At 36.6% G+C, this 19,206-nt stretch overlaps 1 protein-coding gene across 1 annotated transcript; it reads left to right on the top strand.

The window, feature by feature from the left end:
• The first annotated feature begins 845 nt into the window (after positions 1-845).
• Positions 846-18,893, top strand: LOC123525367 (ras-related protein Rab-10-like). Its single transcript, XM_053537933.1, has 5 exons — positions 846-906; positions 6,753-6,891; positions 12,643-12,732; positions 14,431-14,532; positions 16,667-18,893. Exons 2-5 carry the CDS (start codon positions 6,811-6,813, stop codon positions 16,745-16,747), a joined length of 354 nt encoding a protein of 117 aa, XP_053393908.1. The 5' UTR covers positions 846-906; positions 6,753-6,810; the 3' UTR covers positions 16,748-18,893.
• The last annotated feature ends 313 nt before the right edge of the window (positions 18,894-19,206 follow it).

Here is a 19,206-nt window from a genome sequence, read left to right as displayed (position 1 = left end):
ACACTTGTCCACTGTCATGAGCTGATATGCATTGTACAGGATCCATAACCCTGTTTTGCAATTTTACAAACTATGCCCCTTTTTTCGACTTTTATATTTAATTTATTCAATTGACAAGGCTGTTGAATAGTCAAGCGTTGCTGTCCTCCGACAACTCTTGTTATGACCTTGGAGTCAGATCTCAAGATCCTAAGCTGATGTGAGGAATTTATGCTTACAATGTAATATGAACTCCCTGTTTATAAATATGTATAGACATGTTTACTGATAATAACAATACAAAATATTCATTGCCATTTCTGTATAACAAGTTCAACATTAAAATTCATAGCTGAGCCTGTAATGTTGGAAGAAGGGTTATCACTAGGGTGTTCCTTAAAAAATTAACAGGTTTTCTTTAATTAAGAAAAAAAAACAGAGTGCTAAGCTCAAGGTAACATAAAAATGTTTTCAATGTCAGCTGAGTCTGATAATGAAACTTGATTTTTTACTTATGTCTAAAGTTGTTAATGACTATTCAATTTGATCTTGAAGTTTTAGTAGCAAATTCAACTAAGACAAAAAATGTTTTATGGAAGTGGAGCAAAGTCTCTATTTTAAAATTTATTTCATAGAAATATCAGTCAGTGTTAAGATGTATTATCAGCTGATTGAAAGGGCCAAGGGAAAATCCTGATACTTGTTGTACTAATAAATTTTTGGACAATATTTAGACAGTGTTGTATTTTGGAGAAAAAAAAACAACATCAGCTACGATACTGATATGTGTTATTCATTTCATTTGTACTAGGATTGACCAAAATTATTACCTAATAATTCTATTTCATTCTCTTTGATTCTTTCAGGAATTGATTTCAAGATTAAAACTGTGGAACTTGGAGGAAAGAAGATTAAGTTGCAGATATGGTATGCAGAACTTTTTTCATGCACTTAAGCATAGCATATATGGGATATAGCAACAGCATTTGGGGTTGTACAATACTAATTTTTCATTATAAGTCACCAACATGGTTAAGATGAGTTAGATTCCGGTAGCAACGGTCAGTGCCTTTTGTCACATTTCGTCAGAAATTATTCCAGACCAAATATTTCGAGCCTACTTATTGCTCAGTTAATTAGCTCATGATTGGCACTTACAGGAGATTATTAATTATTGGGTTTGTTACTGACCCTCAACGGAAATATGTAGGGTCAGTATGCTTTATAGAGGGCGAGGCGAAGCCGAGCTCTCTATAAAGCATACTGACCCTACATATTTCCATAGAGGTTCGCCTCGCCCTCTATAAAGCATACTGACCCTACATATTTCCGTAGAGGGTCAGTAACAAACCCAATAATTTATCTGTTTTATCGACCACTTCATTACTTCTCCTGGGCATGTAGGATAGCTCCCTCATTCATTGAATAGTCAACATAAAAAAATGAAACGTTAAATCATCATTAAAGAAGAAATATTTTGCTTTAATTCAACAACAAAAATTATTAATGAACAACAAAAGGCAAAAATCTATATGAAATTTACAAAATTTCTTGTAATTACTTTTACTTTATCGTCATTATATCGAAAATGCAAATTTCCGCCATTTTGAATTACAATTCTAATGTAGGGTAACCCACTGACCCTCTATAAAAATATAGAGGGCAACTACGTGACACTACTCAACCAATGAAAGGGCTAGAATCTGGTGGGAGGGAAAACAAATTGAAATATAGGGTGTACAAGATATTTTTTGGCAAAAAGTAGTTTTTACGACTTGACATTTATACTAGTTAAAACAAAGTACTATTCGACAAAAAATGATATTTTAAAATTTTGGCTTACACTACTACCAGTGTTTTTCCGTTTCTCTGAGAATTTTTAGCAGATTAGAAAAAATGTGTATATGGTCGTCTTTCTGTAAAATACATGAATTATATCATATTGGAGAAAGATGGAGCTATAATAATGTATTTTATCACAAATAATAACTAGACTTGTTGATGAAGTATGGAATTGATACAACTGTATCCTAATAGGTATTCAAAACAAGGTCACATATTTTAGGAGGTGACTCATCCAGTCATATGATTGTGATAATTTTTTCAGTCACATAAGCAAAAAAGACAATAGTGTTATAACATATAGACCAGGAAATAGAACAATATTTATGATTAAGTCAGAGAAGTTTACCTTTTGAAATTAAATAAGTTAGAAAGTCTGTGTTGAATGTCATGGTTAATTAAAGATATGTGTTAATTTACAGTCTTGTTCTACTTATAAACACCTGTTGAATATTTATTCTACTGTAGGGAGATTAAAAAAGAACATGATTTTTAAAGTTGTCTTTCAGTCATCTATAAAAGAGACATAGAACAAAAACCTGCTGACTGTATCATGTATTTTTGAAATACCATGGTATAAATGCACCTCAGCTCCATATGCCACAAGCGTCATATTTTATACAAAGATTTTTTAGCTCACCTGTCACAAAGTGACAAGGTGAGCTTTTGTGATCGCACGGTGTCCGTCGTCCTTGCGTCCGTCCGTCCATGCGTGCGTGCGTGCATGCGTCCGTAAACTTTTGCTTGTGACCACTCTAGAGGTCACATTTTTCATTGGATCTTTATGAAAGTTGGTCAGAATGTTCATCTTGATGATATCTAGGTCAAGTTCGAAACTGGGTCACGTGCCTTCAAAAACTAGGTCAGTAGGTCTAAAAATAGAAAAACCTTGTGACCTCTCTAGAGGCCATATATTTCACAAATCTTCATGAAAATTGGGGCAGAATGTTGATGATATCTAGATCAAGTTCGAAACTGGTCATGTGCCTTCAAAACAGGTCAGTAGGTCTAAAAATAGAAAAACCTTGTGACCTCTCTAGAGGCCCTATATTTCACAAGATCTTCATGAAAATTGGTCAGAACGTTTACCTTGATGATATCTAGGTCAGGTTCGAAACTGGGTCACATGCGATCAAAAACTAGGTCAGTAGGTCATAAATAGAAAAACCTTGTGACCTCTCTAAAGGCCATATTTTTCATGGGATCTGTATGAAAGTTGGTCTGAATGTTCATCTTGATGATATCTAGGTCAAGTTCGAAACTGGGTCAACTGCGGTCAACAACTAGGTCAGTACGTCTAAAAATAGAAAAACCTTGTGACCTCTCTAGAGGCCATATATTTCACAGACTCTTCATGAAAATTGGTCAGAACGTTCACCTTGATGATATTAAAGGGCCAGTTTTGAAACTGGGTCCCCAATGCCTTTAAAAACTAGTCAGTAGGTCAAATAAAGAAAAAACCTTGTGACCTCCTAGAGGCCATATTTCATGGATCTATATTAAATTGGTCTGAAAGGTCAGCTTTATGTATCTAGGTCAAGTTCGAAAATGGATCACGGGCCCTCAAAACTAGGTCATAGGTATATAGAAAAACCTTGTGACCTCCTAAAGGCCATATTTTTCAGGGACGTACGAAAAATGGTCGATTTCACTAGAATTTTAGATCAGTTCGAAAGTGGTCAGGTGCCTTCAAAAACTAGTCAGTAGTCAAATAATAAAAAACTTTTGACCTCTCTAGAGGCCATTTTCATGGGATCTGTATAAAGTTGGTCTAATGTTCACTTGATGATATCAGGGCAAAGTTCGAAACAGGTCATGTGCAACAAAAACAGGTCACAGCTAAAATAGAAAAACCTTGTGACCTCTCTTTGGCCATCTTGTGAATGAACTCCAAAAATTTGGGCAGAATGTTCACCTGATGATATCCAGTCAAGTTTTGAAACTGGGTCACCTGCCTTAAAACTAGGCAGAGGTCAAATAATAAAAAAACCTGTTACTCTTCGAGCCATACTTTCATGATTAAAAGAAATTTGGTCTGAATGTCATCTGAAAATATCAGGTCAGTTTGAAAACTGGGTCAACCTGCGGTCAACACCTAGTCAGTAGGTCTTTAAAATTATTAAAACTTTTGACCTCTCAAGAGGCCATATTTTTCAATGGATCTTCATGAAAATAATCTAATTTCACCTTGATGAAATCTAGGTCAGTTTCGAAACTGGGCACATGAGCTCAAAAACAGGTCACTTTGTCAAAAAAATGACTCTACCCCAAACTGGTCATGTGGAAAGTGAGCGATTCAGACCATCATGTCCTCTTGTTTACTTTTAAACCAGAAGTAAATAGTACAGCTATTGTAATAAAAAATGTTTAAGATTCATTTATTTGCGGTCGAAAACTAGGCCAGTAGGTATAAAAATAGAAAAACCTTGTGACCTCTCTTAGAGGCCATATTTTTCATGAGATCTTCATGAAAATTAGTGAGAATGTTTACCTTGATGATATCTAGGTTAACTTAAAAACAGGGTCACGTACCTTCGAAAACTAGGTCAATAGGTCAAATAATAGAAAATCCTTGTGACCTCTCTAGAGACCATATTTTTCAATGGATCTTTATGAAAATTGGTCAGAATTTTTATCTTGATAATATCTAGGTCAAGTTCAAAACTGGGTCACATGAGCTCAGAAACTAGGTCACTTTGTCAAATAATGACGTCATACTCAAAACTGGGTCATGTGGGAAGAGGTGAGCAATTCAGGACCATCATGGTCCTCTTGTTTACTTTTTAAAGCCAGAAGTAAATAGTACAGCTATTGTAATAAAAAATGTTTAAGATTCATTTATTAGCTCATCTGATTTTTTGAAAAAAAAAATGATGAGTTATTGTCATCACTTGAGCGGTTGTCGGCATCGGCGTCGGTGTCTGCGTCGGCGTTGCCTGGTTAAGTTTTATGTTTAGGTCAGCTTTTCTCCTAAACTATCAAAGCTATTGCTTTGAAACTTGGAATACTTGTTCACCCTCATAAGCTGACCCTGTATAGCAAGAAACATAACTCCATCTTGCTTTTTGCAAGATTTATGGCCCCTTTTGTACTTAGAAAATATCAGATTTCTTGGTTAAGTTTTATGTTTAGGTCAACTTTTCTCCTAAACTATCAAAGCTATTGCTTTGAAACTTGGAATACTTGTTTACCATCATAAGCTGACCCTGTACATCAAGAAACATAACTCAATCTTGCTTTTTGCAAGATTTATTGCCCCTTTTGGACTTAGAAAATCAGTTTTCTTGGTTAAGTTTTATGTTTAGGTCAGCTTTTATCCTAAACTATAAAAGCTATTGCTTTAAAACTTGCAACACTTGTTCACCATCATAAGTTGACCCTGTACAGCAAGAAACATAACTCCATCCTGCTTTTTGCAAGATTTATGGCCCCTTTTGGACTTAGAAAATATCAGATTTCTTGGTTAAGTTTAATGTTTAGGTCAACTTTTTCTCTTAAACTATCAAAGCTATTGCTTTGAAACTTGCAACACTTGTTGACCATCATAAGCTGACCCTGTACAGCAAGCAACATAACTCCATCCTGCTTTTTGCAATAATTTTTGCCTCTTTTGGACTTAGAAAATCATTTTCTTGGTTGAGTATTATGTTTAAGTCAACTTTTCTCATAAACTATCAAAGCTATTGCTTTAAAACTTGCAACAGTTTTTCACCATCATAAGTGGACACTGAACATCAAGAAACATAACTCTATCCTGCTTTTTGCAAGAATGATGGCCTTTTTAGCTCGACTATTCATAGAATAGTGAGCTATTGCACTCGCCCATGCGTCGGCGTCGGCGTCTGCGTCCGCGTCCGTGTCCCGATTTTGGTTAAGGTTTTGTATGTAAGCTGGTATCTCAGTAACCACTTGTGGGAATGGATTGAAACTTCACACACTTATTCACTGTGACAAACTGACTTACATTGCACAGGTTCCATAACTCTATTTTGCTTTTTTACAAAATTATGCCCCTTTTTCGACTTAGAAATTTTTGGTTAAGGTTTTGTATGTAAGCTGGTAACTCAGTAACCACTTATGGGAATGGATTGAAACTTCACACACTTATTCACTGTGATGAACTGATCTACATTGCACAGGTTCCATAACTCTATTTTGCTTTTTTACAAAATTATGCCCCTTTTTCGACTTAAAAATTTTTGGTTAAGGTTTTGTATGTAAGCTGGTATCTCAGTACTTACTAATGGGAATGGATTGAAACTTCACATACTTGTTCACTATCATGATCTGACATGCACTAAGCAAGTCCCATAACTCTACTCTCTTTTTTTTTCAAAATTATGCCCCTTTTTCGACTTAGCAGTTTTTGGTTAAATTTTTGTATGTAATCTGATATCTCAGTATCCACTAATTAGAATGGATTGAAACTTCACACACTTGTTCACTGTCATGATCTAACATGCACTGTGAAGGTCCCATAACTCTACTTGGCATTTTTACAAAATTATGCCCCTTTGACTTAGCAGTTTTTTTGTTAAGTTTTTGTATGTAAGCTGGTATCTCAGTATCCACAAATTGGAAAGGATTGAAACTTCACACACTTGTTCACTGTCATGATATGACATGCAGTACAGAGGTTCAATACCTCTACTTTGCATTTTACAAAATTATGCCCCTTTTTCAACTTTTGTATTCATTCAATTGACAAGGCTGTTGAATAGTCGAGCGTTGCTGTCCTCCGACAGCTCTTGTTTTCATGGGTAGGACAATATTTCTATTACACAAAAAAAATCAGATGAGCGTCAGCACCCGCAAGGCGGTGCTCTTGTTAAAAGTAAGAGTTATAGTATAATTCCCTTCTCCACCAGTGGGCATTTATTCAGAATGTAAGGTATCTGAGTTCTCTAACCACCAGTTTTTTGTAACTTCAGGGATACAGCAGGACAGGAGAGATTCCACACAATCACCACCTCCTACTACAGAGGCGCAATGGGAATCATGCTTGTGTATGATATTACAAATGCCAAAACTTTCGAAAATATTTCAAAGTGGTTAAGAAATATAGATGAGGTAACTTGGATATAATTTTACATATACAGTGTAACTTCCGAAAACCGGACCTTCTGAAAACCGGAAACCTTTGAAAACCGTACGAAACTCAAGGTCCCGCTTTTTTCTGTTCTTATTTCTAAATATTTTTAACCTCTAAAACCCGGAACTTCCGAATTCTGAAAACCGGACGATTTTGGAAGCACCATTTATATTTTAACACTAAAATTGACTTCTGAAAACCGAACAGCAAATTATGTCCTGGATTTAAATTGTCACCTGATAATCCAGAAACGCTATCAACATGTTCTTTTGTTTATTCATTAGCGGTGCGCGTTTATTTTAACACGCTATATAATCACAATAATCATTTGATGCAAAAGTAAGGAAGTAATTAGCGATTATTTTCATTTGTATTTAATTTATGAAAACTTGATGAATTACCGGTAAATATCTTATGTGTTAAAACCTTTCTTAATGTTTGAACGAAAGAAAGATAGATGTTTTAACTTATAAATGATCAGTTACATCGATTAAACTATGCATTATCAACATTAATTAAAATTTAATGTTGATGGACTCGGGACTCCAAAGATGGTAAAATGTAAATGGAAAATGTTTGCGTAAATGCTATTATTAAAGTTCTGTTGTTTCTTTTTATATTTGTTATTTATGTATTTATTATCCTTAATGTTTGTAAATAATTAATTAATTATCTAATTAATTAATTAATTAATTAATATGAAATTGTAAAATTAAAAAGGATAAAAATCTCCTTCATCCTACGTGTAAGAAAACATAACTCTTGTGCACCACGTCCACTTTGCCTACAAACTTTAAAACTTCTGAATTCCGGAAACTTCTAAAAACCGAACTTTTAAGCTGGTCCGGAGGTCGTTCGGTTTTCAGAAGTTACACTGTATATTATAATATAGTATACATGAAATGTAGTAAAGAAGACGCAAAAACCATGATTTTGTCAAGAACATTTACTGAATTATCAAGAACATTTACTGAATTATCTCCCTTTTTTGATAAAACTGTGATTGGAATTTAGCTAAATTCTGTCTTACTGCATTCTTATATACAAGATACATGTATGTAGCTGTTATATCAAAGGGGTCCGGCACATGAGTGGATTAAGTTTAATGGCTTATTTTCGTTCGGTATGATGTCGAATTGTCGAAAAACAGATAAATATATGAAAATATGTTGAGGTAATTTTAAAAGTTGATTCATTTGAGTAACTGAATGCAATGTTTGAATGGGAAAATAGCTGATAATATTTTTTTCCTGGCCATGTAAAGAAAGTAGTTGAAAACATAGCTTCTGCGGGGTAAAAACCCTTGTCTATGGAGTAGTTATATTAGTATGATTTTTTAGCTCACCTGTCACAAAGTGACAAGGTGAGCTTTTGTGATCGCGCGGTGTCCGTCGTCCGTCGTCCGTCCGTGCGTCCGTAAACTTTTGCTTGTGACCACTCTAGAGGTCACATTTTTCATGGGATCTTTATGAAAGTTGGTCAGAATGTTCATCTTGATGATATCTAGGTCAAGTTCGAAACTGGGTCACGTGCCTTCAAAAACTAGGTCAGTAGGTCTAAAAATAGAAAAACCTTGTGACCTCTCTAGAGGCCATATATATCACAAGATCTTCATGAAAATTGGTCAGAATGTTCACCTTGAAAATATCTAGGTCAGGTTCGAAACTGGGTCACGTGGGGTCAAAAACTAGGTCAGTAGGTCTAAAAATAGAAAAACCTTGTGACCTCTCTAGAGGCCAAATTTTTCATGAGATCTTCATGAATATTGGTCAGAATGTTCACCTTGATGATATCTAGGTCAAGTTCGAAAGTGGGTCACGTGGGGTCAAAAACTAGGTCATTAGGTCTAAAAATAGTAAAACTTTGTGACCTCTCTAGAGGCCATATTTCTCAATGGATCTTCATAAAAATTGTTCAGAATGTTCATCTCGATGATATCGAGGTCAAGTTCGAAACTGGGTCACGTGTGGTTAAAAACTAGGTCAGTAGATCTAAAAATAGAAAAACCTTGTGACCTCTCTAGAGGCCATATTTTTCATGAGATCTTCATGAATATTGGTCAGAATGTTCACCTTGATGATATCTAGGTCAAGTTCGAAACTGGGTCACGTGGGGTCAAAAACTAGGTCAGTAGGTCTAAAAATAGAAAAACCTTGTGACCTCTCTAGAAGCCATATTTTTCATGTGATCTTCATGAATATTGGTCAGAATGTTCACCTTGATGATATCTAGGTCAAGTTTGAAACTGGGTCATGTGGGGTCAAAAACTAGGTCAGTAGGTCTAAAAATAGAAAAACCTTGTGACCTCTCTTAGAGGCCATATTTCTCAATGGATCTTCATGAAAATTATTTCACTGATATATTACAACACTTGGATGTGATCTATGATTCTTAGGCTTTCAAGTCTTCGAAACTTGGGATTCACGTGCGGTGTTAAAAACAACTAGGTCAGTAGATCTAAAAATAGAAAAACCTTGTGCCTCTCTAGAGGCCATATTTTTCATGAGATCTTCATGAATATTGGTCAGAATGTTCACCTTGATGATATCTAGGTCAGGTTCGAAACTGGGTCACGTGGGGTCAAAAACTAGGTCAGTAGGTCAAAAAATAGAAAAACCTTGTGACCTCTCTAGAGGCCATATTTCTCAATGGATCTTCATGAAAATTGTTGAGAATGTTCAGTTTGATGATATCTAGGTCAGGTTTGTAACTGGGTCATGTGCGGTCAAAAACTAGGTCAGTAGATCTAAAAATAGAAAAACCTTCAGAAATAAGCCATTAAACTTAATCCACTCATGTGCCGGACCCTTTTGTGTTATATTGTATAAATTGTCTGATCAAGTTAAGAAGGAACTTCTGTGAACAAGTGTTATGGTCGCCTACTTCAGAGATTTAGAAGAACTTTCAAAAATTATAAAGGTTTATAATTGAGCCGCGCCATGAGAAAACAAACATAGTGCATTTGCGACCAACATGGATCCAGACCAGCCTGCGCAACCACGCAGTCTGGTCAGGATCCTTGCTGTTCGCTTACTGTTTCTCTAATTATGTCTCCCCCAGGAGACATATTGTTTTTGCCCTGTCCGTCCGTCCGTCCTTCCGTCCGTCCGTCCTTCGGTCTACTTCATTTCCGAGCAATAACTGGAGAACCATTTGACCTAGAACCTTCAAACTTCATAGGGTTATAGGGCTGCTGGAGTAGACGACCCCTATTGTTTTTGGGGTCACTCCGTCAAAGGTCAAGGTCACAGGGGCCCGAACATTGAAAACCATTTCCGATCAATAACTAGAGAACCACTTGACCCAGAATGTTGAAACTTCATAGGATGATTGTACATGCAAAGTAGATGACCCCTATCGATTTTGGGGTCACTCCATTAAAGGTCAAGGTCACAGGGGCCCCAACATTGAAAACCATTTCCGGTCAGTAACTTGAGAACCACTTGACCCAGAATGTTGAAACTTCATAGGATGATTGATCATGAAGAGTAGATGACCCCTTTTGATTTTGGGGTCACTCTGTCAAAGGTCAAGGTCACAGGGGCCTGAACATGGAAAACCATTTCCGATCAATAACTAGAGAAGCACTTGATCCAGAATGTTGAAACTATATAGGATGATTGTACATGCAAAATAGATGACCCCTATCGATTTTGGGGTCACTCCATTAAAGGTCAAGGTCACAGGGGCCCGAACATTGAAAACCATTTCCGGTCAGTAACTTGAGAACCGCTTGACCCAGAATGTTGAAACTTCATAGGATGATTGGTCATGAAGAGTAGATGACCCCTATTGATTTTGGGGTCACTCTGTCAAAGGTCAAGGTCACAGGGGCCTGAACATGGAAAACCATTTCCGATCAATAACTTGAGAACCACTTGACCCAGAATGTTGAAACTTCATAGGATGATTGTACATGCAGAGTAGATGACCCCTATCGATTTTGGGGTCACTCCATTAAAGGTCAAGGTCACAGGGGCCTGAACATTGAAAACCATTTCCGGTCAGTAACTTGAGAACCACTTGACCCAGAATGTTGAAACTTCATAGGATGATTGGTCTTGTAGAGTAGATGACCCCTATTGATTTTGGGGTCACTCTGTCAAAGGTCAAGGTCACAGGGGCCTGAACATGGAAAACCATTTCCGATCAATAACTAGAGAACCACTTGACCCAGAACGTTGAAACTTCATAGGAGGATTGTACATGCAAAGTAGATGACCCCTATCGATTTTGGGGTCACTCCATTAAAGGTCAAGGTCACAGAGGCCTGAACATTGAAAACCATTTCCAGTCAGTAACTTGAGAACCACTTGACCCAGAATGTTGAAACTTAATAGGATGATTAGTCATGCAGAGTAGATGACCCCTAACGATTTTGGGGTCACTCTGTGAAAGGTCAAGGTCACAGGGGCCTGAACATTGAAAACCATTTCCGGTCAGTAACTTTAGAACCACTTGACCCAGAATGATGAAATTTCATAGGATGATTGGTCATACAGAGTAGATGACCCCTAATGATTTTAGGGTCACTCTGTTAAAGGTCAAGGCCACAGGGGCCTGAACATGCAAAACCATTTCCAATCAATAACTTGAGAACCTCTCGACCCAGAATGTTGAAACTTCATATGATAATTGTTCATGCACAGTAAATGACCGCTATTGTTTTTGGGGTCACTCGGTTAAAGGTCAAGGTCACAGGGGCCTGAACATTGATAACCAGTTCCGATCAATAACTTGAGAACCACGACCCAGAATGTTGAAACTTCATAGGATGATTGAACATGCAGAGTAGATGACCCCTATTGATTTTGGGGTCAGTCTATTAAAGGTCAAGGCCACAGTGCCCTGTTCATGTAAAATCATTTTTTGGAAATAACTTGAGAACCACTTGACCTACAATGTTGAAACTTAATAGGATGATTGGACTTGCAGAGTAGATGACCCCTATTTATTTTGAGGTCACTTGATCAAAGGTCAAGGTCACAGAAGCCTGAACAGTGACTTGAGAACCACTAGGCCAAGAGTGTTGAAATTTAGCGGGATGATTGGACATGCCAAGTAGATGATCCCTACTGCAGCAAACCATCAGTGTCTCTTTGACTTTTGCTCCTGACCCCTATTTACTTCTTGCCTATAGGACTTTGCATTGGGGGAGACATGCGCTTTTTTACAAAAGCATTTTCTAGTTGCAATAGACTTTGAAAGCAAACAGCATGGATACTGACCAGACTGCGCTGATGCTAACTATTTCTCTAATTGCAATAGACTTTGAAAGTGAACAGCATGGATCCTGACCAGACTGCGCGGATCCATGCTGGTAGCAAACGCACTGTGTTGGTTTTCTCATGGTGCGGCTCATATACTTTCTAACTGTAGTAAAGAAGACGCAAACTTTTGAAGAATTTATCGACTGAAACTTTATAAAGAATTGTCACCACCTTAAGAAAATTAGTGATCACATTTAGGAGCATGAAGTCTACAACTTTTCTTTATGACCTTGGTTCAAACTAACAAAGACACACGTGGAACGATGCTGTTTGAACTGTCCATTCCTTAGTTTTCATACCAAGTGGACAATGCATACATTGTATGGAATTTCATATTGGATAAAATATTTTGACCTATATACCTTTATTGGACTTCATTATTTTATTTTGTCAAACATGTTTAGGATAGGGGTTTGGGGGCTCGTGTGTCATACTGTGTTGACATGCCTTTTATTTCAGCATGCCAATGAGGATGTAGAGAAGATGATCCTAGGGAACAAATGTGATATGGAAGACAAGAGACAGGTGTCCAAGGACAGAGGAGATGCAGTATGTTATAAATGTTTTTATAATGTGCTGACTTAATTATGATACCTTTCAAATAAGGGGTGAAGTGATTTGATCATTGTTTGTCTGAACTCTCAGTCAGTCTCTCTGTCTGTAGACCATTTGGATGATTGGCTGTGGTCAGTAGATGTCCTTTATTGTTTTGAGGATCAGTTGTTCTAAGTACAAGATTGCAGTGACCTTTAGACTTAAAACTGTTTCCACTCAATAACTAAAGAAGGCTTTGGCCTACAGTCGTTTACACGTTTAAACGAGTCTGTGTCGTGTTTGACTGGTAAACGTTTACAAAATTTCTACCTGGTTAAACGAATCACCCTTCCAACCATTAAAGTCTATCTAAAACTGAATGAAACAAGTTTTCACTGCCTGTTAACGATATTATATTGTCCCCTTAATGCAAAAAGGTACCATGAGCATATGAATAAAGACGGCACTTGGTACCTTTTTGCATTAAGGGGGCGATATGTTTCTTGTTTGGTAAACAAGTAGCCGCCATTTTGCGCACCTGTTTGATATTAAGTGATAAATTCCGTTTTTTTGGGATGGAACCATACCGTGGTAGAAGGCTGTATACAATGCTAAATTTGATTCGATTAAAATAAATTGTTCCATTTCGCATTGAAATCACATCAAACAGTACCAACATAGCGTGGAAATGTCAAAGCAGCTTGAACTTGCGAAAATGTTACCAAAAATTTCCATGAATTGATATTTTTTCCTGTTTAGTATAAGAAAATAATGCATTTATGATTATGGGCCACCGTTATAGAAGGGAAAAAACTAGCCAGAGTCATGGCTTAAGACAATATCCTGGGATAATGGATTGCCGTTTAAACGGTATCGTTCTGTGTTTGAAAGATCGTGTAAACGTTCACAAAAATCTGTAAACGCGGGAGCCTTAACAGTCATCAAACTTCACAGATTGATTGCCTGTGAACAGTAGATGGCCCCTATTCAGTATTGTTTTGAGGATAACTAGATCAAATGCCAAGGTCAGAGTGATCTTGAGACTGAAAACCGCTCAGTAACTAAAGTTATGGCCTGCAGTTGTCAAACTTTATAGGTTGATTGCCTATAGTCAGTAGATGACCCGTAATGTTTTGGGGATCATTAGGTCAGATGTCCAGACCACTATGGTCTGTAGGCTGATGAGCCAGTGGGTTGCCCCAAAAATAATAGGAAAGCTGCCCTGTCAGTTATTTGTTCTTGTTTTATAAATGTCCGATACTTATATATTAAAACCAATACCGGTAGTAAAGTTATGCTTAGTAACAGCTTGCAGTATTTGTAATACTTGTGTGGAAAAAATCCTTGGCAAATCAATCCCAGATGATGATATCAGTCTGTCTTATAAAATGTAATAGAAAGTCATTATGATCCCCTCCCCTACCCCATACCCACCTCCATTTTCAGTCTCAATGTGGCGTCTGTTACTGTCATCTGCTTCTCACCTAAGGCTCTTGTGTGTTCTCACATATTATGTATATGTTGTGGTCATCATGTGAGGTAGCCACCAAGATAGTCGTACAGTCGTACTGTACTGTCTAAAGTTAGAAAGTCTTCATATTACCTGAACTGTATCATTACTAAGGTATTTGACACTCCAGTTTATTATGACAAAGTTCTGTTGATTTTGAAAGTTACTACTGCTAATATATGAAAACCATTGTTTGTTTTCAGATTGCAAGGGAACATGGAATTCCATTTTTAGAAACCAGTGCAAAAGCAAATATTAATGTAGAAAAAGCTTTTATGGATTTAGCACAAGCTATATTGAATAAGGTATGAAAATTCTAATAGTGTAAGCATGTTTTGGTATTTTTTACATCACAGTGAATACTAAAAATGAGCTACCCGTGTGATGACGGGCTCCTGTGAAGTGGTTACGGTTGCTGACTTTGAATCACTTGCCCCCTCACTTCTGCAGGTTTAAGTTTTGCTTTTGTTTATGTGTGAGGAGCAATCCACTTAGCTTGCAGGAAGTTAGTAGTTATAACCAAGTGCAGCCCATGCCTGAGTTAATGCCAGAAGTGCACTTAGGATGGCACCTAGGGTGGATCGCCTGATTCTTGTGCTTCTGACCCAGCAAAACAAACTAAACAGATTTCTAAAAAAAAAAAATAATGACGTTTTACATGGTTTGCAGATTTTCGTTATGCAGTGATATTTCATTTATATGGTTCAGAATTTTTAGCTCGACTATACAAAGTATAAGGAGAGCTATCCTACTCGCCCTGGCGTCGGCGTCGGCGTCTTTCCGCGTCCCCACCTTGGTTAAAGTTTTGGTGCACTTTCTCTTTTTTCAACTTATCTCTGTAATTCCTTGATGGATTTTATTCAAACTTGAAATACTTATTCCTCATCATCATCCACATCATCTGACATCAGGGCCATAACTCTGGCGCCAATATTTCATGAATTATCCCCCCTTTTTACCTAGAATTTCAGGTTAAAGTTTTGGTGCACTTTCACTCTACCTCTGTTATTACTGAATGGATTTGATTCAAACTTAAAATAGTTGTTCAGCATCATCACCCACATCATATGACACAAGATGCATAACTCTGGCACCATTTTTTCATGAATTATTCCCCCTTTTTACTTAGAATTTCAGGTTAAAGTTTTGGTGCACTTTCACTCTACCTCTGTTATTACTGAATGGATTTGATTCAAACTTAAAATAGTTGTACAGCATCATCACCCACATCATTTGACACAAGATGCATTACTCTGGCACAATTTTTCATGAATTTTTCCCCTTTTTACTTAGAATTTCATGTTAAAGTTTTGGTGCACTTTCACTCTATCTCTGTTATTACTGAATGGATCTGATTCAAACTTAAACAATTGTTCAACATCATTACCCTTATCAAATGACGCAAGGTGCATAACTCTGGCACCAATTTTTTATTATTTATTCCCCCTTTTTACTTAGAATTTTAGGTTAAAGTTTTGATGCACTTTCACTCTGTCTCTGTTATTACTGAATGGATTTGATTCAAACTTAAAATAGTTGTTCAACATCATCACCCACACTATATGACACAAGCTGCATAACTCTGGCACCAATATTTAATGAATTATGCCCCTTTTTGCCTAGGATATACTTATATAGTGTTTTGATACATTTTATCTTTACCTCTCTTATTACTTTAAGTTGATATTTTTGACATAGACTCAGGCTATTGTGCAGTATCTTCATCCACAATTGGAGTCATTAAACACTCCAGTGGCAGCTCTAGTTTCCTCAGATGTGCCCAGTTTCACTATCCAGCATCGAAATAGTCGAGCACGCTGTCTCCTGTGACAGCTCTTGTTACATTACCGATATGCTCGCGCACGATATTTGACGGAAAAACTGCATTTTGTACTGCTTACACCCACTGGTAGTGTTATTGAGGGCAGAGCTGTGTTAAGAAAATTAAACATAGAAAATATGTACTTTCCATAAGCCCACCTGGTATTCGTTGTAAGCTGCAAGTTTATTTGTTTATTGTATTTACCACACATGTGGAAATTGAGGTGTGCGGTGTATTTAAGAGGTTTAAACGTTTTTACACTGAACGTTCATCCCTAACAAATAGGCGTATATATGATAATTTGACCCGTCATGCAGTCTCTTTTGTTCTACCTTAAATGTTTGTATTTTGATATCGTTTATACACTGGAATATATTACTGCATAATTCATGACCTCACTGAAGTGATTTGACCATGATCTGGCCTAGAAAAAAGCACATAAGAAAGATCATGTACATTTTTATGATTTTCATATTTTTGTATATAAAGTTTCTGCCCAAAATAATTAAACAAAACTGCGAGTAAAATTGATATTTTGCGAGTTGAAATTTTTTGTACTCGCAGACATTTGCGAGAGCAAGTTCTAACCTTCCTTTAATTTAATTCATTGTTTTCAGACTCCAGGTAGAGATGCACAACAAAGTAGTGGTATAGATGTTCACAGAAGTCAAGACACAGGAACAAAGAAATGCTGCTAATTAATATTAAATACTGTCACTTCTAGTTTTTAATAAACTCACAGGCCTAGTGGTGTCACATAGGATATCTACAGTGTGCAATGTTAATACATGTTAGTTGTCATGTTCAGAAGCAATCAGAACCATTTACACATAATAAATAATTAAATTTTGGTTTAATTTTGCAGAATTGTTAAATTTATTTCGTGTTTTTCAGAGGTTGATTGAAATATAAGGGTTGATCCGAAAGTAATGTCACTTGGACCATGTAAACCTTTGTAAAAAAAAAAAAAAAGGCGACAGAAATTTATAACCAATTTTTACAGTACTTTCCGAAAACGTCATAAAAATAATCTGGATGTCGACTTTTGTTTAAAGGCGTGATAATGGCAAATGTCCCATGCACTGATGTCAGAAGTCAGCATTGTTTCTAAGCAGTCACAAGAGTTAGCACTACTTTGTGATCTGAAACATGAATGATGTTATTAAAGTTTTATCTAAAGACAGCAGCACTACTTTACTTCACAACATTATAATATCATGATTTTGAGCGTTCTTTTGATGTTAATTAATGACGAAACAAACCTTATTCTCACATACAGCAAAATGGCGTAGACGATTTTGAATTTCCATATATTTTACATGAAACAAACCTAGTCAGTACTATTTACTCATGTTACTAGAACTGAATATACATTCCAATATAATTTTAGTAATGATACAAAAATGAATAATGGCAAAATGTACACAGTGACATTACATTCGGATCAACTCTCGTATGATATAACATTACATCCTGATGAACTCGTTGTTTTTCAAGAAGATTATAAGGTATGAACGCCGATAATGTAATTTGGCATTTTCTGTCTGAGCAAAAGAAGCTCTGAGACATTCTTAGAAGAATATATAATTGTATGTAAACGAAGTCATTTTCATTAAAATGTTTTATTTTTCCATACATGAATGTTAAATGACTTTTAATGAAGTATTGGTAAATACCACATAGGAGACACAAAATGAAATGTGTCTTGTTTTTACATGTTAGAGCAAACACTTCCACTAATGGAACACCAGATTTCATACTTTCATGCCACTTTACACATGCCAGATATAGAGGATGGTTTTTATGCCCCCGAAGGGAGGCATATAGTTTTTGAACCGTCTGTCGGTCCGTCGGTCTGTCGGTCCGTCGGTCTGTCAGTCTGTCCGCAATTTTCGTGTCCGGTCCATATCTTTGTCATCGATGGATGGATTTTCAAATAACTTGGCATGAATGTGTACCACAGTAAGACGACGTGTCGCGCGCAAGACCCAGGTCCGTAGCTCAAAGGTCAAGGTCACACTTAGACATTAAAGGATAGTGCATTGATGGGCGTGTCCCGTCCATATCTTTGTCATCGATGGATGGATTTTCAAATAACTTGGCATGAATGTGTACCACAGTAAGACGACGTGTCGCGCGCAAGACCCAGGTCCGTAGCTCAAAGGTCAAGGTCACACTTAGACATTAAAGGATAGTGCATTGATGGGCGTGTCCGGTCCATATCTTTGTCATCGATGGATGGATTTTTAAATAACTTGGCATGAATGTGTACCACAGTAAGACGACATGTCATGCGCAAGACCCAGGTCCGTAGCTCAAAGGTCAAGGTCACACTTAGACGTTAAAGGTCATTTTTCATGATAGTGCATTGATGGGCGTGTCCGGTCCATATCTTTGTCATTCATGCATGGATTTTAAAATAACTACGCATGAATGTGTGACTCAGTAAGTCGACGTGTCGCGCGCAAGACCCAGCTCCGTAGGTCAAAGGTCCTAAACTCTAACATCGGCCATAACTATTCATTCAAAGTGCCATCGGGGGCATGTGTCATCCTATGGAGACAGCTCTTGTTGTTTCAGTGTCAGATTGAAATATCTTTTACTAAGTGACCACTGGGTATTATCTTCACCAGTGGCCCAGGAAATGTAATATGTATGGTGGCCATGAATGAAAAAATATTTTGATCTTTACATGTAAAACAAGCAATTTTCTTTTATTTCTTGTTTCTCCAGTTATTTTACCCATTGTATAGCTCCGTACTACTGAAAAGTATTAAATATTTCTTTCAATTTTAAGTAAGATATATATTTTACTGTTATATTTCAATAAATCACTGAAAAACATGTTGTCAGTTTTGATTTTATGCTTCATTTAATTATATTCCTAAAGGCAAATAACACTATTGTTATAGTAATGAATTTTTGGTTGATATTTTTGTAAGGTGTCTGGTTATAAAAACACCACATAATGTTAGTTAACTAAACACATTGTGTTTCAGCTAAACATTGTTTGAATTTGGAAAGATTTTATCTATATCAGATTTATTAAATTATGAGTGGCCCTTAGACAAATCCATGAGTTTATAATTGGGAGAAATTTATGCTATGGTGTATCATTAGCCTTTAGGTCAAAGGTAATATCTCATACGACTCTGTT

Source organism: Mercenaria mercenaria, chromosome 3 (assembly GCF_021730395.1).
Source record: "Mercenaria mercenaria strain notata chromosome 3, MADL_Memer_1, whole genome shotgun sequence".
Taxonomy (NCBI): domain Eukaryota; kingdom Metazoa; phylum Mollusca; class Bivalvia; order Venerida; family Veneridae; genus Mercenaria; species Mercenaria mercenaria.
Note: the sequence above shows the minus strand (reverse complement) of the source record. Positions and strands in the feature narration are given on the sequence as shown.

Bases quoted from the DNA above. Each gene is read 5' to 3' on its own strand.
- LOC123525367 (XM_053537933.1), top strand. From the start codon at position 6,811: ATGGGAATCATGCTTGTGTATGATATTACAAATGCCAAAACTTTCGAA. The intron at 6,892-12,642 runs GTAACTTGGATA...CTTTTATTTCAG, and splicing joins GGTTAAGAAATATAGATGAG to CATGCCAATGAGGATGTAGA. The intron at 14,533-16,666 runs GTATGAAAATTC...CATTGTTTTCAG, and splicing joins CACAAGCTATATTGAATAAG to ACTCCAGGTAGAGATGCACA.